At 40.6% G+C, this 19,947-nt stretch overlaps 1 protein-coding gene across 5 annotated transcripts in view; it reads left to right on the top strand.

Annotated features, from left to right (window-relative positions):
• atp8a1 (ATPase phospholipid transporting 8A1) overlaps positions 1-19,947 on the top strand; it is a 373,263-nt gene that overhangs the window by 200,566 nt on the left and 152,750 nt on the right. For all 5 annotated transcript variants that reach the window (XM_059989113.1, XM_059989114.1, XM_059989112.1 and 2 more), the window contains 2 exons: positions 14,353-14,435; positions 17,520-17,569. In XM_059989113.1, coding sequence (XP_059845096.1) covers positions 14,353-14,435; positions 17,520-17,569 — 133 coding nt within the window. The remainder of the gene's footprint in view (positions 1-14,352; positions 14,436-17,519; positions 17,570-19,947) is intronic.

The following is a 19,947-nucleotide window of genomic DNA, read 5'->3' as shown; positions in this document are numbered from 1 at the left end:
TGTGGTAACTAATTCCATAAATCCAGGACCCTCTGGCTAAAAAAATTTCTCCTCATCTCTGTTTTAAATGGGTATCCTATAATTCTAAGACTGTGACCTCTTGTGTGGACTCATCCACCAAGGGAAACAGCCTTTCCACACCTACTCTGTCCAACCCTTTCAACATTCAAAATGTTTCTATGAGATCCCCTCTCATTCTTCTATACTCTAACGAATACAATCCAAGAGCCGACAAATGCTCCTCATGTGTTAGTTCCTGCATTCCAGGAATCATTCTCGTGAATCTTCTAGGAACTCTGTCCAACATCATCACATCCTGTCTAAGATAGGGGGCCCAAAACTGCACACAGTATTCCAAATGGGGTCTCACCAGTGCCCCATAGAGCCTCATCAACACCTCCTTACTCTTATATACTATTCCTCTTGAAATGAATTCCAACATAGCATTTGCTTTCCTTACTGCTGATCCAACCTGGTGGTTAACCTTTAGGTAATCCTGCACTAGAACCCTCAAGTCCCTTTGCACTTCTGATTTTTGAATTTTCTCCCCATCTAAATAATAATCTGCCTGATTGTTTCTTCTTCCAAAATGTACAACCATACATTTCTACTCATGGGGATAGTCAACATGGCTTTGTGAAATCTACTCATGGAGATAGTCAACATGGCTTTGTGAAATCTACTCATGGGGATAGTCAACATGGCTTTGTGAAATCTACTCGTGGATAGTCAACATGGTTTTGTGAAATCTACTCATGGATAGTCAACATGGCTTTGTGAAATCTACTCATGGGGATAGTCAACATGGCTTTGTGAAATCTATTCATGGATAGTCAACATGGCTTTGTGAAATCTACTCATGGATAGTCAACATGGCTTTGTGAAATCTACTCATGGATAGTCAACATGGCTTTGTGAAATCTACTCATGGATAGTCAACATGGCTTTGTGAAATCTACTCATGGATAGTCAACATGGCTTTGTGAAATCTACTCATGGATAGTCAATATGGCTTTGTGAAGCGAAGATTATGCCTCACGAGTCTGATTGAGTTTTTTGAAGAGGCAACAAAAGAAATTGATGAGGATAGGGCAGTGGATGTGGTCTACATGGACTTTAGCAAAGCATTTGACAAGGTCCCTCATGAGAGACTCATCCAGAGAGTCATGAGGCATGGGATAAGTGGAACCTTGGCTGTTTGGATAAAAAATTGGCTTAAAGGAAGAAAGCAGAGGGTAGTTGTGGAAGGGAAGTATTCTGCCTGGAGTTTGGTGACTAGTGGAATGCCGCAGGCATCTGTCCTGGGACCCCTGCTGTTTGTGATTTTTATAAATGACCTGGATGTAGAGGCGGAAGGATGGGTGAGTAAGTTTGTGGATGACACGAAGATTGGAGGAGTTGTGAATGGAGCTGTAGATTGTCGAAGGTTATAAGATATAGACAGGCTGTAGAGTTGGGCAAAAAAATGGCAGATGGAGTTCAATCCAGACAAATGTGAGGTGATGATTTTAGAAAGGCAAACCACAAGACTGAGTACAGGAATAATGGTCAGTTACTTAAGAGTGTGGATGAACAAAGGGACCTTGGCGTTCAAATCCATACATCCCTCAAGTTCGCTGCACAGTTTAATAGGGTAGTTAAGAAAGCCTATGGGATGCTAGGCTTCATTAACAGAGGGATTGAGTTCAAGAGTAGAGAGGTCATGTTGCAACTCTACAAATCTCTGGTGAGACCACACTTAGAATATTGTGTTCAATTCTGGTCACCTCATTGTAGGAAGGATGTGGAAGCTATGGAGAGGGTGCAGAGGAGATTTACCAGGATGTTGCCTGGTTTGGAGAACAAGTCATATGAAGCAAGGTTAGCAGAGCTGGGACTTCTCTTTGGAGCGTAGAAGAATGAGAGGGGACTTGATAGAGGTCTACAAGATTATGAGAGGCATAGATAGGGTGGCTAGTCCGTACCTGTTTCCCAGGGCACCAATAGCAAACACAAGAGGGCATATGTACAAAATTAAGGGAGGGAACTTTAGGGGAGACATCAGGGGTAAGTTTTTTACACAAAGAGTTGTGAGCACCTGGAATTACTTGTCAGGGATGGTGGTGAAGGCTAATACATTAGGGGTATTTAAGAACCTCTTGGACAGGTACATGGATGAAAGAAAAATGGAGGATTATGGGGTAGTATGGGTTTAGTACTTTTTTTTTAAGGATTATATGGGTCAGCACAGCATGGAGGGCTGAAGGGCCTGTACTGTGCTGTAGTGTTCTATGGTTCTATGGTTCACAACATTGTATCTCGTCTGCCATTTCTTTGCCCACTCTCCTAAACTGACCAAGTCTCTCTGCAACCTTTCCGTTTTTTCAACACTGCCTGCTGCTCCACCTATCTTGGTGTCATCCGCAAACTTAGCCACAAAACCATTTAATCCATAATCTAAATCATCGATATACAGTGTAAAAAGAAGAGGCCCCCAACACTGACCCCTGTGGAACACCACTAATAACCGGCAACCAACCAGAATAGGATCCCTGTATTCCCACTCTTTGCTTTCTGCCTATCAGCCAATGCTCCACCCATTCCAATATCCTTCCTGTAATTCAATGGGCCCTCATCTTATTAAGCAGCCTCTTATGCAGCACCTTATCAAAGGCCTTTTGAAAAACCAAATGCAGAACATCCACAGCCTCTCCCGTGTCGATGTTATTCGAGATTACCTCAAAAAATTCCAATAGGTTGGTGAGGCAGGATCTTCCCTTCATGAAACCATGCTGGCATGGGCCTATTTTGTCATGCAGCTCAAGATAATTCATAATCTCATCCTTGAGGATCAACTCCAATAATTTTCCAACTACTGATGTCGGACTAATAGGTCTGTAATTTTCTTTTTGCTGCCTCCCCCCTTTCTTAAACAACGGAACTATATTTGCAACCTTCGAGTCCTCCAGAACCATGCCAGAGTCTACTGATTCCTGGAAGATTATTTCCAATGCCTCCACATTCTCTAAAGCCACCTCCTCCAGAACCCGTGGATGCACTTCATCTGGTCTGAGAGACTTATCTATCCTTAGTCCATTTAGCTTCTCAAGCACTTTCTCTCTAGTAATCTTGACTGTACCTAATTCTATTCCCTGAGACCTCTGGCTAACAGGTATGTTGCTAATGTCTTCCACTGTGAAGACTGATGCAAAATACTCATTTAGTTCCTCTGCCATCTCTTTGTTACCCATTATAACAATAGGTCCTATATCTACCCGTGTCACTCTTTTATTCTTCATATATTTTTAAAAACTCTGAGTCCTTTTTCATGTTAATTGCCCATTTCCTTTCATAATTCATTTTTCCTAATGACTTTCTTAGTTTCCTTCTGTAATTTTTAAAAATTAGTTCAGTCCTCAGTTTTCCCACTAATTTTTGCATCCTTGTACGCTGCCTCTTTTGCTTTTATTTTAGCCTTAACTTCTCTCATTAGCCACTTTTGTGTCATTTTTCCTTTTATGATTTTCTTTTTTCTTGGAATATATTTTTCCTGCACTTTCCTTATTTCTTGTAAGAATTTCATCCAGTTCTGCTCTACTGTCCCTCCATTTAGCTTACTTTTCCAATCAACTTGGGCCAGTTCCTCTCTCACACCACTGTAATTTCCTTTGTTCCACTGAAATATTGATACACCTGATACCAGCTTTTCCTTTTCAAATTTGAAACTGAACTCGATCATATTATGATCACTACTTCCATTACCTCTAGCTCCCTAATCACCTCAGGCTCATTCAATCCGAAACAGCTGATCCTCTGGTGGGCTAATGGACAAGCTGCTCCAGAAAGCAATCCCGTAGGCATTCTACAAACTCCCTCTCCTGAGATCCAGTACCTTCCTGACTTCCTCAATTCACTTTCATATTAAAATCCCCCATAATTATCTTGACATTTTCCTTCTGACATACTTTTTCTATTTCCAGCTGTAACTTGTAGTCCACATCCTGGCTGCTGTTTGGAGGCCTGTATATAACTGCTATTAGTGTCTTTTTACTCTTGCCATTTCTTAATTCGACCCATAAGGATTCTACTTCTTCTGATCCTATGTCCCTTCTTTCTAGTGATTTGATATCATTGCTTACCATCAGGGCCACGCCACCCCCTTTACCTACCTTCCTATCTTTCCTATACATGGTGTATCCTTGAACATTCAGCTCCCAATCACATCCATCATTTAGCCATGACTCAGTGATGGCCACTATGTCATATCTTTTAACCTGTAGCTGTACAACAAGGTCATCCACTTTATTTCTAATGCTGCGGGCATTTAAGTATAGTACACTTAGATCAGTATCTGTTACTGATTTTGCTATATTTCTATTGCACAGCAAATTATCCTGTCTATTCACCTGCCTGTCCTTCTTGCCATCTTTGCTGCACAGTATCTTTGACTTATTTCTATTTTCCTCTTCCTGGACCCTAACACCCTGGTTTCCTTCCCCTTGCCAACTTAGTTTAAACCCTCCCTAACAGCTATATTGAACAATCCCGCCAGGATATTAGTACCCTTTGAGTTCAGGTGTAACCCATAATTTCTGTATAAGTCATGCCTTCCCCAGTGATCTAAGAATTTGAAGCCCTGCCCCCTGCGCCAGTTACTTAGCCATACATTCATCTGCTTAATTTTGCTATTCTTACCATTGTTAACGTGTGGCTCAGGCAGTAATCCTGAGATTATTACTCTGGAGGTCCGGCTTTTCAATTTCCTTCCTAGCTCCCAGTAATCTTCTTTCAGGACCTCCTCTCTTTTTCTGTCTATGTCTTTGGTACCAACATGCACCAAAACTTCTGGTTGCTCGCCCTCTCTCCTGAGAATACTCTGGACCTGATCTGAGATATCTCGTACCCTTGCACCAGGGAGGCAACACACCATTCGGGTATCCTTGTCCGGCTCGCAGAATCTCTTGTCTGTTACCCTCACGATGGAATCCCCTATAACGACTGCATTTCTCCTTGCTCTCTTGATCATGGCACTGGTCAGAGTGCCAGAGTCCCATTCGTTGTGGTCTTCCTCTGTCAGGTCAACCTTTCCAACAGTATCTAAGACTATATATCGATTCCTGAGGGGGACTGTCACAGAGGGGCTGTCTACTATCTCTCTATAGGTGCTATCGATCACCTCCTCACTTTCTCTAATTAGCGGAAGGTCATCAAGTTGTTGCTCCAGATCCCTCACACGATTCCTAAGGAGCTTCATCTCATTGCATCTGGAGCAGACGTAATCCTGGGGGAGGCTGGGAGTCTCCCAATGTCCCCACATCTGGCACTGCAGGCACAACACTAATCCTAAATGCATACCTCTAATGCTACTGTCAGCTCTAAATAAATAAACCTGTAACCTACCACTTTACTGTAAGACTCAACGGCCACAGAAAGCTTCTTTCCGTTTCCACCTAAGCCCGTTGAGCCAAAATTCACTCCGCTGCCCACTGGATATGGAGGTGTTCTTTTTAAACCTTTCGCGCTCTGAGGAACTTTTTCCCGAAAAAAACCGGTGACTTACTCCGCTGCCTGCTTGCTGTGATTCACATGCTTCTAAAATTGTAAACTAATTTATGACATCTCCCAAAACTTAAACCAGTGACTCTGAGTTTCTTTATGTACCTATTTCTTCTTGAGTGAGTGTATTTGAAGCTTTTTATAAGTAATATGATTTGGAAGTAATCAAGTAAATATCAGTAACTGAGAAGATGCTGAAAGCCACCGTTAGGGACGCAACAAAAGAGCAGTTGGACAGAGATGGACAAATTAAGGATGTCATGTTGTATCTGTGAATTGATATATTTTTGACTTGGATGCCAACATTTTAACTGAGGGGAATCCCAGAATACGTTTTCTCTATGGTGTACTAATACAAAAGGTTTCTTTACAAGACTAAAGCTGTATTGACCTGAATGGAAACTGTCATGATGGATTTCACAACTGGAAAGAAAGTACCTTGAAATAGATTTCATTTATCTATAGACCTGTTCCCAGTGGTGTTCCATAAGGATTTGATGTTGATACTGCATTTTATCTCTACTTGTGAGAAAGTCATTTCAAACTAGAGAGCGAGCTAGTATCCTTTTTTAAGCTTCCTTGTTGCCTTTGTAACTTGCAGGTGTCGGATCCAACTGTTTAATTCTTAGATTAGACTGTTTACTTGGCATTTTCTTTGAGGTTCAACAATTGATCACCAGCTTGTATTTTAAGTAGTTCATATATGTATAACAATTTAATATGCCTCTAGTGGCTATACAAAGTATAATGCTGGAAAGCCCTGGAAGTTTCTTTGTTCTGCATTACTCTGAATATGTGCTCTCTCATTGGTTAACTTTGTACTGCATTATTGAATAATAGCTTTCTAATTGGTTAATCCATATCTATAGATTTCTTTCTTTCTAAATCTTTTTATTAATATTAGTACTATGGACAGAATACAAATGATATATTGATAAAGAAATTACCAACATATAAATTCCATTACATATGAAAAAAACATACATAATAGTTACAATATAAATGAGTTTACCAAGACATAAGCCATAAAATATATGTATGGACATAGTAAGTCTAAATATTTCAAATATCTAAAGATTTGAATGGAATTTTTCCTTATCTTTGGGTGTAAAACAGCACCATCTTTAATCTTAGCTTTCTTTAGCACTGTCTATTCAACTTTACTCTGATCTGTTAACTCATAATAAAATGATCGTAAAATGCAGCGAGTTTTGTGCCTTGTTTCTGACATATAAGCAAACCTTGGACTTAAACACCAGAATCTAATGAGTGGCATAGTCAATTGGATTTTTAGAGTTACTTGGAACCACCTAAATAAAAGGAGCAAGGCCTTCCCTCTTCCTCTGTGGTCTGGGTTCTGGCTTCTGGATGGGAGTTAGGAGTGAGGAACTGCTTTGTTGCTATTTTAAATGCAGATCTGTGTAAAAGGGAACACAAGCTAGTAGAGCCATGTACAGACTGGTAGAGCATCAAAAATTAAATGGCATGCAAGCCAGTGAAATGCTTAAGAAATTTAAGTAAGTGCAAACTAGTGGACCATGGGGAAAAGGAATTAAATTTGGGTTGCAGAGCAACCTATTAAATTTTTGGCTGCAAACTATCGATATTTTGAGATTGCATCAATGTAATAAAATGTATGTGTGGATTAAGATCAAATCAAAGCAATGGTTAAAGTTGTGAAGCCAACTACAGAATTTCCAATTATATGTGAACTGATTATTGAGGGTCTGAGCTGTTACTTACATGAAACATTTAAGATTGATATAGTGGAAAAAAGTCTGAGCAAAATATACCAACAGTCTTAAATTTATTAAGAATAAAATGTATGCATTAAGCTCCTGAAAATGCCTGCTACTGATTTAGAGCTAGGACTGTGGTAGGTTTGACTGAATGTGAGTGATTAAAAGAGTTAACGGGACAAGTAAGGTCTTTTACTAATCGAAAGAAACAAGAAATTTGTGATAAACTACAAAAAAAAATGTATGATAGAGATGTAAGAAGTCTAAAGAGCAAATCTTAGCATTAACCAAATCAATGAAAGAACAATCCAGTATTTCAATCAAAGTGCATTGTTCAGGACTTAGCAATAAACTGAAAACAATATAAGAAAGCACATCCATGACTTCGAGGGGAGAGTCTTGCTAGTTATGCTTCTAGTGATGATACTGCTGGTGAAAGCAGGTGAATTGCAACCCACATCAAACTGTCTCCTATACTGCTCCACGATCTGAACTTTGGCGAATTGCAGCCTACATTGGAGAGTCCTCCAAGACACCATCTGAACTCCAAACAACTACAGGATGGAGATAACATGGACTCGACAGTGAGTCAAGTGGGAGTGACAGTGATGAAATAATAAGATTGGCACAGCTTGCTCCAGTAAAGTCCGAGGGAGGGACGACACACAGGACTGAAGATGGAACCATTGCTAATCAATGTATTGACAAGCTGGCAAATCCATCAACTATTTCAATGCCCTGGAACCATCACACAAGTGGGTTACAGTTACTGATATAACCATTTGTTTCTGGTCTGTACCACTGGTGCCTGAACGTTGGCCATGGTGAGCTGTTACAGTTAAAGGTCAACAAGTTTAGTGGGCAAGGCTACCACGAGATCTTCACAACTGTTCCACTGTCAGTCACTTGGCTTTGAGACAACACTTGTAGGACCTTCCAGCCATTGATTCAACTATCATACAATATGAGGATGATGTCCTGATTGCATCTGAAGCTGAAAGCAGCATGAACATGATGGTATGTATTTGTTCAATCCAAAGGCTACTAAGCAAATCTAGACAAGGCACAATTGCAACACGAGGAAGTGATTTACTTGGGACAAAATATTTCGAACAGTAAATGAGAAATCACTGGGGATCATGCAAAGTAATTAAGTCACCAAAGCCTCCTACAAGAGTTCAGCAGTTCTGGTCATCTCTGAGTTTGTGCACCTACAACAGCATGGGTTGATCCATATACTGAAATTGCTTAACCATTGAACAATCTGCTGAAAGGCAGTAAGCACTGTGACTCTCAATGGAGAACAGCTGGACAAGTTTCAGACGTAAGGTGACATAGTCTACTGCACCTGCGTTAAAAATCCCTGATACAGGTAGAATATTTACCCTGTATATCAGCGAGGAACACATGATGGTAGGCTTAACTCAAGAACATGGAGGTCTGCAATGCCTTGTGGTTATTACTCCATCAAATTAGATAATGTAGCATTCGGATGGAATTCGTGTTTGCAAGCAGTGCAGTCAACCTCTCCAGAAGTCATGGCTGTTTCCAGCATCGTGCTTGATTAACTTTTAAATGTTTGATGTCCACACTCAGAGCACACTTTACTGACAATGAATAGGGCTTCTCAAGAAACAACTGTTCAGTCATCCTAGAGGTCTACTGTACTTGAGGCACCTAATATCATTGTTGAACAGATGAGCCTCACGAATCCAGCTGCACTGTTATCAGCAGACATGGGAGACTGATAATCTTGACTGTGGGGAAAAAAAACAGTATTATGCGATAACAGTATTATAAAAAAAACTATTACTTAGGGTATGTTTTCCAGGTAGAAAGGCGTAGACACCCACCCACATTTACCTCCCTAGTATAGAAGTAAATGACTTTTCAGAAAGAGATTATTTTGCGACAATTTTATTCAAATTTTTTGATGTTGCATGGAGTATGAGAGAGATTAAAAATGTTGCTGCAGCCTCAGAAAGGATTAGCAATGACATGGCTGAAGCCTTGAGAAAGGGAACAACAAAAATGCTAAGACTGTTCTTCAAAATGGTATCTCATTAGATCTTCTCTTTGCAGTTAAGGGGGAAAACGTGCAACTGTAGGCAAAATGTGCTGTATTTGCATACCTGACGAATCTAAAGACGTAACTGATTCGGCTGATCATACTTGTAAAGAATCAGCTAAAATTCATCAGTCTGATGGATGGGATTCCTTTGATTGGATTTATTTAAGTTCAGAAGCCAGGTTACACAATATTATGAGTCTTATTATTCATAATTATATGCCTTATCATAATTTGCATCTTTTTTACTTATTTAAAGGTGATCATTAATAGGATGGCTGGCTGGTGGCGCAATGGCATCAGCGCCGGACTCCAGGGTGAAGGCTCCCGAGTTCAAATCCAAGTCAGGCCACCCCCGAGCACGCTTTCCATCTGTGCCGGGTTGAGCGTCGAGCTAGCCACTCGGCCTTGTAAAGAATACAAGGGTTGAGTCAGGAACGTGCATATCATGACCCAGTTAATCCAAAAGGAGACCATTCCTGACACCACGTGCCAGACAAGAATGGGTGACTGTCTGGTGTGGCACGCTTAAGAAAAATTAATAGGATAGTTCAAACTCACAAAAGTGCACCTGCCCAACCATGACATAATCCTATGAACACTTAGAATAATCCTACGAGCACTTAAAATGATATACCCTAAGTAGGTTTTGATTATTTTGTACATAATATAGATATATACCACAAGTTTTTCTGCCTCTGAATTTTCAGATGTAATGATTCTAGATGTGTGATTTAGAATCAGCGGGGAGGGGGAGGAGTTGTTGGATCTGACTGCTTCATTCTTTGATTAGACTGTTTGTCATTTCCTTTGCCATTTAACAATTATCTGTGTGTATCTTAAGTAGTTCTGAGATGTGTATCAGTTCAATATGTCTACAGTGGCTATACAAAATATCACTCTAGAAAGCTCTAGAAGTTTCTTTGTTCTACATTACTTGAATAAGTACTTTCTCATTGGTTAACTTGGATAATATTGCATAATAGATTTCTAATTTTGAATGGATTTTTTTGTTATCTCAGTATAAGATAACTAACCAATAAGCAGTGTCATCCCTAATCTTAGCTTTCTCCATCACTGTCTGTTCAACTTTATGCTGCTCTATCAACTCTTAAAAGAACAATCTACTTCCTTAGGAATTTGCAACGATTTGGCATGACATCTAAAACATTGACAGACTTCTATAGAAATGTGTGGTGGAGAGTGTATTGACCGGCTGTATCACTGCCTGGTATGGAAACACCAATGCCCTTGAACCAAAGATGCTACTAGAAGTAGTAGATATGTCCCAGTCCATCATGGGTAAAGCTCTCCTCACTGTTGAGCAGGTCTACATGAAGCATTGGTGCAGGAAAACAGCAGCCATCATCGGGGACCCGCACTTCTCGGGTTATCCTCTGTTCTGGCTGCTGCCATCAGGAAGAAGATACTGAAACCTCAGGACTCACACCACCGGGTTCAGGAATGGTTATTACCCCTCAGCATCAGGCGCTTGAACCGAAGTGGATAACTTCACTCAATTCCAGCACTAAAATGTCCCTACGATCTGCTAACTCATATTCAAGGACTCTTCATCTCATGTCCTTGATATTTATTGCTTTGTTTTTCCTCTCCATGCCTTGTGGTGCATCAGGCAACAGTTGTGCCATTTCTTTAGCATTTTGTCTCTATTTTGCAAGGTTGAGTTGCTAGTTCAACACTCAACTCAACATAGATGGAACGCGTGCAAGGAGCCAGCTGGATTCAAACCCAGGGCCTCTTGCCTCAAAGTCCAGTGCTTGTGTCACTACGTCAGTGGCTGGCGATATATTACTTATTTAATTATTATTATTGTCTCTTTCTTTCCGTGCTTGCACAGTGGTGAACTCCCAGTTGTTATGGTCTTTCATTGATTATGTTATGGTTAGTATTCTATTAAATTTTTATTGAGTATACCTGCAAGAAAATGAATCTCAGGGTTGTATATGGTGACGTATATGTATTTTAATATCAAATTTGCTTTGAACTTTGGTTTTGATCACGAAGCAAGTTTTGTGCCTCATTTCTGATTTTTTTAAAGAACCTTGGATTTAAACACCAGCATCAAACACGGAATGATGCTGAAATGACACAAACACATTTTTTCTTTAAACCTTTCTTGTTTCTCTCTGGTTGTCATAACATCAGTTGGCAGTGTGCTGCATCTTTGGAAGTGGAAGCAAAAGTTATTAGAAATAGTGTTGCATACCCCCATTCTGCAACACTGTATAAATGTACCAAACAGTGATTTGTATAGTAGTTTGTTGAATATGATACCTGTAAGTGAGAGCAACAAGGCATTTATGGAAAAAAAAATGCTGGAAATACTCAGCAGATTGGGATAGAGAAGAAATACAGGTAATTGGCATTTCAAGGTAGTTGGATCCAAGGTAGTTTTGATGCCCAGATGTAAGAAATCAGCATATTTTAACACTCTATTGAAGATATTTTCAAAAACCTGTTATAGTGTGTAGCAATTTTTAAGCTTTAATTATTTTTCTTTTGAGAAATGTATGTCAATTGCATAGAACATTTTTGACATTTTTTAAAATATAAACAGTCCCTCATTTCTGCTTTGTGTGAAGTTCACTTCAGCCAACTTCTTGCTTCAGAATAAACGGATCCAGTATTCTGGTAAAGTATTACTTTGATCTGTGCAAAGCAAATAAAGCAAATAATTTCCTCATCTGGAGTCTCCCCCTTTACAAAGGTAGAGCATTCCTACGAAACCTTTCTTAAGCCAAAATGGCGTAAAGTGAAGAACCATTAATGTATATGGGAAAAGTTTTCACAAAAGCAAAAATCCTCTTTGGAGGTGCGTGTGCTGCTGAGGTCCCGCGAGTCTGGTCAGACTGTCCTGAGCCATCAGAGGGGCAAAGCGTGCACACGCCCAGCTAATCCACAGTCACTTTCAGGACAGCGGCGACACGCGGCGCATGTGGAAGGGCATCCAGGACATCACCAATTACAAGACAACATCACCTGACCGTGCAGGTGATGCCTCCCTCCCAAATGCGCTGAATAACTTCTACGCCCAGTTTGAGGTGGACAATGACGTGGTGGCGAGAAAGTCCACCCCTCCTCCAAATGACCAGGTGCTGTGTCTCACCGTGGCCGATGTGAGAAGAACCCTGTGCAGGGTCAACCCACGGAAAGCTGCTGGACCAGACAACATCCCTGGTAGGGTACTCGGAGGATGTGCAAACCAGCTAGCAGATGTTCTCACTGACCTCTTCAGCATCTCCCTGAGCAGCGCCACCGTTCCAACGTGCTTCAACCATCATCCCCGTGCCGAAGAAGTCTTCAGTGTCCTGCCTGAATGACTACCGTCCCAATGCACTTACATCCATCATCATGAAGTGTTTCGAGAGGCTCGTCATGAGGCATATCAAGATCCTGCTGCCCCCCTCACTGGACCCCCTGCAGTTTGCGTACCGTCCCAACTGCTCAACAGATGATGCCATTGCCGCCACCCTCCACCAGGCCCTAACCCACCTGGACAAAAAAGACACATACGTTCGGATGCTGTTCATAGAGTTCAGTTCAGCATTCAACACAATCATCCCTCAGAAACTGATTGGAAAGCTGAGCCTACTGGGCCTGAACACCTTCCTCTGCAACTGGATCCTAGACTTCCTGACTGGGAGACCTCAGTCAGTCCGGATTGGGAGCAGCATCTCCAACACCATCACACTGAGTACGGGGCCCCCCCAAGGTTGCATGCTCAATCCACTGCTGTTCACTCTGCTGACCCACGACTGTGCTGCAACACACAGCTCGAACCATATCATCAAGTTCTCCGATGACACAACTGTGGTGGGTCTCATCAGCAAGAACAACGAGTCAGCTTACAGAGAGGAGGTGCAGTGGCTAACAGACGGATGCAGAGTCAACAACCTGTCTCTTAATGTGAACAAAATAAAAGAGATGGTTGTTGACTTCAGAAGGGCACAGAGCGACCACTCCCCGCTGAACATCGACGGCTCCTCGGTAGAGATCGTAAAGAGCACCAGATGTCTTGGTGTTCACCTGACGGAGAATCTCACCTGGTCCCTCAACACCAGCTCCATAGCAAAGAAAGCCCAGCGGCGTCTCTACTTTTTGCGAAGGCTGAGGAAAGTCCATCTCCCACCCCCCCATCCTCATCACATTCTACAGGGGTTGTATTGAGAGCATCCTGAGCAGCTGCATCACTGCCTGGTACGGGAATTGCACCATCTCGGATCACAAGACCCTGCAGCGGATAGTGAGGTCAGCTGAGAAGATCATTGGGGTCTCTCTTCCTGCCATCACGGACATTTACACTACACGCTGCATCCACAAAGGAAACAGCATTATGAAGGACCCCATGCCCTCCTCATACAATCTCTTCTCCCTCCTGCTGTCTGGGAAAAGGCTCCAAAGCATTCGGGCTCTCACGACCAGACTATGTACCATTCCTTCCCCCAAGCTATCAGACTCCTCGATATCCGAAGCCCGGGCTGACACCTTGCCCTATTGTCCTATTTATTATTTATTGTAATGTCTGCACTGTTTTTGTGCACTTTACACAGTCCTGTGTAGGTCTGTAGTCTAGTGTAGCTTTCTCTGTGTTGTTTTCTTTTTACATAGTTCAATCTAGTTTTTGTACTGTGTCATGTAACACCATGGTCCTGAAAAACGTTGTCTCATTTTTACTGTGCACTGTTCCAGCAGTTATGGTCGAAATGACAGTGAAAGTGACTTGACTTGACTTGACTTGCAAAGCGAAAACAGGTTACTAATGTAGGTCTTTTGCAAAAGCGAAGTGGCGTAAAGCACACATTTGTAAAGCGGGGGAGGGGGGGCGGGAGAGACCTGTGTTTGTTTCCCGTCATTTTGGGTGTTGTTTGTATACAATATGGTTTGATAGGGCATATATTTCATTTGAGGATGTAGAATTAAGTGATTTATGCATAAAGTTATTGGTTGTCTATGACACCATCATTTATTGACAATCACTTTATTTTATAGATGAAGGAGCGCTAGTAAGAGCAGCAAGACAATTGGGCTTTGTGTTCAGTGGGCGAACTCCAAATTCTGTCATTATAGAAGCTGTAAGTATATCACTGTATATCATTTTTGTTCTGACTTGCAAGCTCTCCAGCTGCCAGCCCAATTTAGAGCCGTGGTTGAGATTTTTCATACCTTGTGCTGGTGCCAGATAGACTGCTTACCATTGTCATGGGCTCAGGATATGGCATGATTGTTTATCCGTCTTGCAGATATTTTACACTTTCATGATACCACTAGATAACGAAAAAATACTTTTCTTCTTGAATATTTATTTCCTGAGGCAGTATGTTGAAACATTCATAAGATTTGTTTATTGGATGATATGAATATTACTTAGGATGCTGGGGTGATGTGACATTGCAGTAATTAAACTTTGTTCACACGTGCTATACTCAAACTCTTACTCCATTGAATTTGCGATTTTGGTGCAAGTTATGTTACCATTTCCAAACCTCAGTGGTATTGCAGAAATTGGATATTGTTCATATTTGTTACACTTAAGTAACAGGAGTGGTACCATAAATTTTGGATAAACCACTCTCCGACTCTTCAGTAATCTCAAAGATTTAGCATCTGGCTCAAGTGATGTTTTCCACACTTCCTCTAAATTGAGCAGGTTCACTGGGGGGGAAAAAATTACAGCACTGTGTGACATTTATTTAAAAAGTAAATTTTAAGTGTGTTGGGGTATTATGAGGAATAATAAGTAATGGACCGGAAAATCGGTCAGTCTGTACCACCAGTTCTAAGCTTATTGGATTATCAGAATTTTACTGGTAGTTCAATATTTTACTTTAAATAATATTTACCCTTACAGAACATAGCAAAGCACAGCAAAGAACAGGTTGTAACAGGCAAACTAATTAAATTTGTAATCAAATATCCAACTAACCTAATCCCCTTTTGGCTATACAATGTCCATATCCTTCCATTTCCTGGATGTTCAAATGCCCATCTACGAGCCTTTAAATGCCTCAATTATATTTGCCCTTACCACCACTCCAGACAGTGCACTCCTGGTACCCACCGCTCTGTATTTTTAAAAAAAACTTATCCTCTCTTCTCTTTGAATTTACCACCTCTCACCGTAAATGGATGTCCTCTAGTGTTAGATGTTTCAATCTAGCAACAAGATACAGGATACCTTGACCAGTCTCTCTTTAGCCTCCCTGCTCTAGAGAAAGCAACCCAAGTTAGTTCAACCTCCTCTCATAGCACTTGTCTTCTAATCTAGGCAGCATCTTGGTAAATTGCTTCTGTACCCTCCCCAAAGCCACAACGTCCTCCCTATAGAGAAGCAAGCAGAATTGAATCCAATTCTCCAGATGCTTCTAAAATCGAGTTTTATGAAACTGCAAACATAACTTCCCAATACTTTAGCATAATTTTTTGACTAGTAAAGGCAGGCATGCCATTTGCCACCTTTGCCACCCTTTCAACCTGCGTAGCCACTTTCAATCAGCTATGGCTTGAACCCTAAGTTCCCTCTGTCTATCAACCCACTAATGGTCTTACCCTTAATAGTGTACTGTCCCTCTGCATTTGATCTCCCAAAGTGCAATATTTCACATGTGGCCACATTAATCTATCTGCAGTTTTTCTGCCCGTATTTGCAACTGATCTATATGCTGCTGTATCTTTTACTAGTCTTCTGCACTATCCAGAGCACTACTAAAATTCATATATATGTTCTGCAATCTTACTTACACCCCCTGCCAATCTACATTTTCATCAATGTCATTTATATATAATAACAAACAGCACAGGCACCCGTACAAACCCCTGTGGAATAACAAGTCACAGACCTCCAGACAGAATAGGTCCCATTGACCAATACCCTTTAACTTCTGTGGGCAAGCCATTTCTAAATACAAGTGACCAATTCATCTTGGATTCCATGCGTGTTAACCTTCTGGATGAGCCTCCCATAAGTGGCCTTGTCAAACACCTTACTAAAATCCATATAGACAACATCCACTGCTCCACGTTCATCAATACCTTTATCACCACCTCAGAAAACTCAATCATTAGTAAATCAAAACTTGCCCCTCACAAAGCCATGCTAGCTGTCCCCATTTTTTTCCAAATGCGATATCCATTCTATCCCTAACAACCCTCCCTGATCTACATTCACACCACTAACATAAGACTCAATGGTCTATAGTTTCTAGGATTATCCCGTTTCCCTTCTTGAATAATGGAGAAACATTAGCTACTCGCCAGTACTCCCAAGATTTTGTCTGTGGTTTGAGAGGACATGAAGATTTTGGCCAAAGTCCCAGCAATCTCATCTCTTCCCTTTCCCAGCAACCTCGGGTACATCCCATCAGCCCTGGGGAGTTATCCACCTTTAATGTTCTTTAAGAGATCCAACACTGCCACTTTTCTCAAAATGCCCTAACAAATTAGCATGCTCTACTCTGATCTCCCTATCCCCCATATCCTTCTCCATGGTAAATACTGATGCAAAGTACTCATTTAAGACCTCACCCATTTGCCTCCAAGCACATGTTACCTCCCTCATCGTTGAGCAGTGGTACTAATCCCGAGGTGTCCATGTATTCTTGATATACATATAGAATCTCTTTAATCCTACTTGCCAGGAACTTTAGATGGACCTTCTTGGCCCAGAGATCTGGAGTTCTTTTCTGGATTCTTTATAATTCCTAAGGGCTTTGTTTGAATTTACTCTTCCTATCTATACGTATCCTTCCTTTATCTTGATTAAGTTTCTCAAACTTCAAGCTCTCTTTTCTACGCCGCCCCTGCCCGTCCTCATTTCTGGAATACACCTGCCTTGTACTCTGTGCATTTGGCCTTTAAACACCCTCCACAAGTCAAAAACAGCTGTTCCTAATTAACTCTCCCTAGTTCCTGCCTTGGGCCGAACCTCAGCTATGATGTTGTACTTTATGGTTGATCATCTAAAAAGAAAATATCGGTTCACTCGAACATATACTAGACCTACATAAAACTAATCAAAACCCCTTTCCTTTCATTCTATTTCATTAGTTAAGTTACTGTCTATCTCTTCACTTGTGCAACTGAGGTTCAAAGAGACATAACTGAATTGCAGACCAATTAGATTAATTTTGATTTCTTCATGTCTTTTTTCTATTTTCTAGCTTGGACAAGAAGAAAAATATGAACTGCTTAATGTTCTTGAGTTTACAAGGTAATGGTTCTTCAAATTATGCTAAGCAAATTGATTTCCTGTGGCAATGCATTGAATGTGTTTACTCTTTTCTCAAATAACTTCAGTGATGCATTTCCTCTTCAGATGTGGGCAAGCAGGAGCATTTATTGCCCTTCCCTAATTGTTCTCAAGATGATGGGTGAGCTTAGTTTGTGAACCACTGCCATCCTTGTTGTAGAAACACTCTACGGTGTTGTTAATTCAGAATCAGAATCAGGTTTAATATCACCGGCCCATCATGAAATTTGTTAACTTTCCAGCAGCAGTACAATGCATAATAAATATAGGGGGAAAAAAACTGAGTTACAGTAAGTATATCTATGTATATTAAATAGATAAATTATCATAATCGGCTTTATCATCACCGGCATGTGTCATGAAATTTGTTAACTTAGCAGCAGCAGTTCAATGCAATACATAATATAGAAAAAAAAGTAAATCAATTACAGTATATGTATAGATTAAAATCATGTAAAAACAGAAATAATATATATTTTAAAAGTGTGGTAGTGTTCACGGGTTCAATGTCCATTTAGGAATCAGATGGCAGAAGGGAATAAACTGTTAAATAAGTAGTGCATAAACGAATAAAGAAAGTAATATGGTAGTGTTTACGGGTCCAGTGGTCATTTAGAAATCAAATGGCAGAGGGGATAAAGCTATTCCTGAATCACTGAGTATGTGATCAAGGAATTTGATCTAGCAACAAAGGATTAATAAGACCATAAGATATAGGAGGGGAATTGGGCCATTTAGCTCATCAAGTCTGCTCCGCAATTTTATCATGGCTGATCCAGTTTTCATCTCAGCCTAAATCTCCTGCCGTCCTCCGATCAATCAAGAATCTATCAACCTCTGCCTTAAATATATATAAGGGCTTGGCCTCCACAGCTGCCTGTGGCAGTGACTTCCACAGATTCACTACTCTCTGGCTAAAGAAATTCCTCCTCATCTCCATTCCAAAAGGAATTCTGAGGCCGTGTCTTCTTGTCTAAGGTTCTTCCACCATTGGGAACATCCTTTTCGCATCTATTCTATCAAGATATTTCACCATTTGATAGGTTTCCATGAAGTCACCCCTCATTCTTTTGAATTCTAGTGAATACAAGCCCAACACTATCAAATGCTCTTCATATGACAAGCCATTCAGTTCTGGAATCATCTTCATGAACCTCCTTTCAACCCTCTCCAGTTTTAGCACATCCTTTCTAAGATAAGAGAGCCAAACCTGCTTGCAGTACTCTATAAGTGAGGTTTCACCAATGTTTTATGAAGTCTCAACATTATTACCTTGCGTTTATGTTCAAGTCCTCTTGAAATAAATGCTGTCATTGCATTTGCCTTCCTCACCACCGACTCAAACTACCAATTAACATTTAGGGAATCCTGCACATGAACTCCCAAGTCCCTTTAATACTTATCTTTCAACTTGTCAACTATACAAATATAGAAATAACTCAAATGTATTGATGGTGTTATGCAGCTTTGCCCTGGTTGTTGGAGATTGTGAATTTTGGAGCAGCTTCAGTGAAGCTTTTCTTTGTACGGGGTGGAGGTGCACAGTTGATAAATGACCTTCAGGTTCTTCCTTTGTTTCATGGCTATCTGGAGAATACAGATTTCAGTTGTATATGGATGCATGCTTTGGTAATATATGAAGCTTTGAAACCTTAAACTAGTGCAAAATATCATATAAATGGAGCAAATCACAGATGTAATGCAAGAGAAGTGACAGAGCCAATTAGTTAAGGTGCTGGGTAGATAATCAAACAGACTATTTTGTCTTGGGTGGTGTTAAATTCTTCCATATTATTGAAGCTGAATGCACAGAAGCACAAGAGAATCTTGAGTCAGATCTCTGATTGTGTGTTTTGTGGATGATGGAAAAGCTTTGAGGCATTAGATGGTGTGTCACATTCCACAGAACACCTTGCCTTTAGTCTCTGTAGTCCAATTAAGTTTCTGCCCTTTCATCCCAGTGATGTTGAGGGATTCAGCAAATGTATAAAAGCAAGAAATGATGAGGGAACATTCTCTCATGGAGGTAATTTGTTAGAGTTTCTTCTGTTTTCTCATTGTTTTCTCTTTCCATAACTTACTTGTTTACTGCTTTCTCTGTCATTTCAGTTGTCCTTCAGTTCATCAGTTAGCTCTTTGTCACTTATGAACAGAATTAGAAACACTCTTGTGTAATAGGTGATTCCCTTTGAACATTTCTGATTTGTTTCTATCAAACGCTTGACCACTTATTCATACGCCAGAGATTTAATTTAACAAACATTGCAAATTACAAACTGAATCATTTGAAGAGTTGATTTTCTGTCTCACAGTGATGTACTTGTAAATCACAATTTCCA

The sequence above is a fragment of the Hypanus sabinus genome, chromosome 14, assembly GCF_030144855.1.
Source record: "Hypanus sabinus isolate sHypSab1 chromosome 14, sHypSab1.hap1, whole genome shotgun sequence".
Lineage (NCBI taxonomy): Eukaryota > Metazoa > Chordata > Chondrichthyes > Myliobatiformes > Dasyatidae > Hypanus > Hypanus sabinus.
The sequence above is the reverse complement of the archived record's forward strand: the minus strand, read 5'-3'. Positions and strand labels throughout refer to the sequence as shown.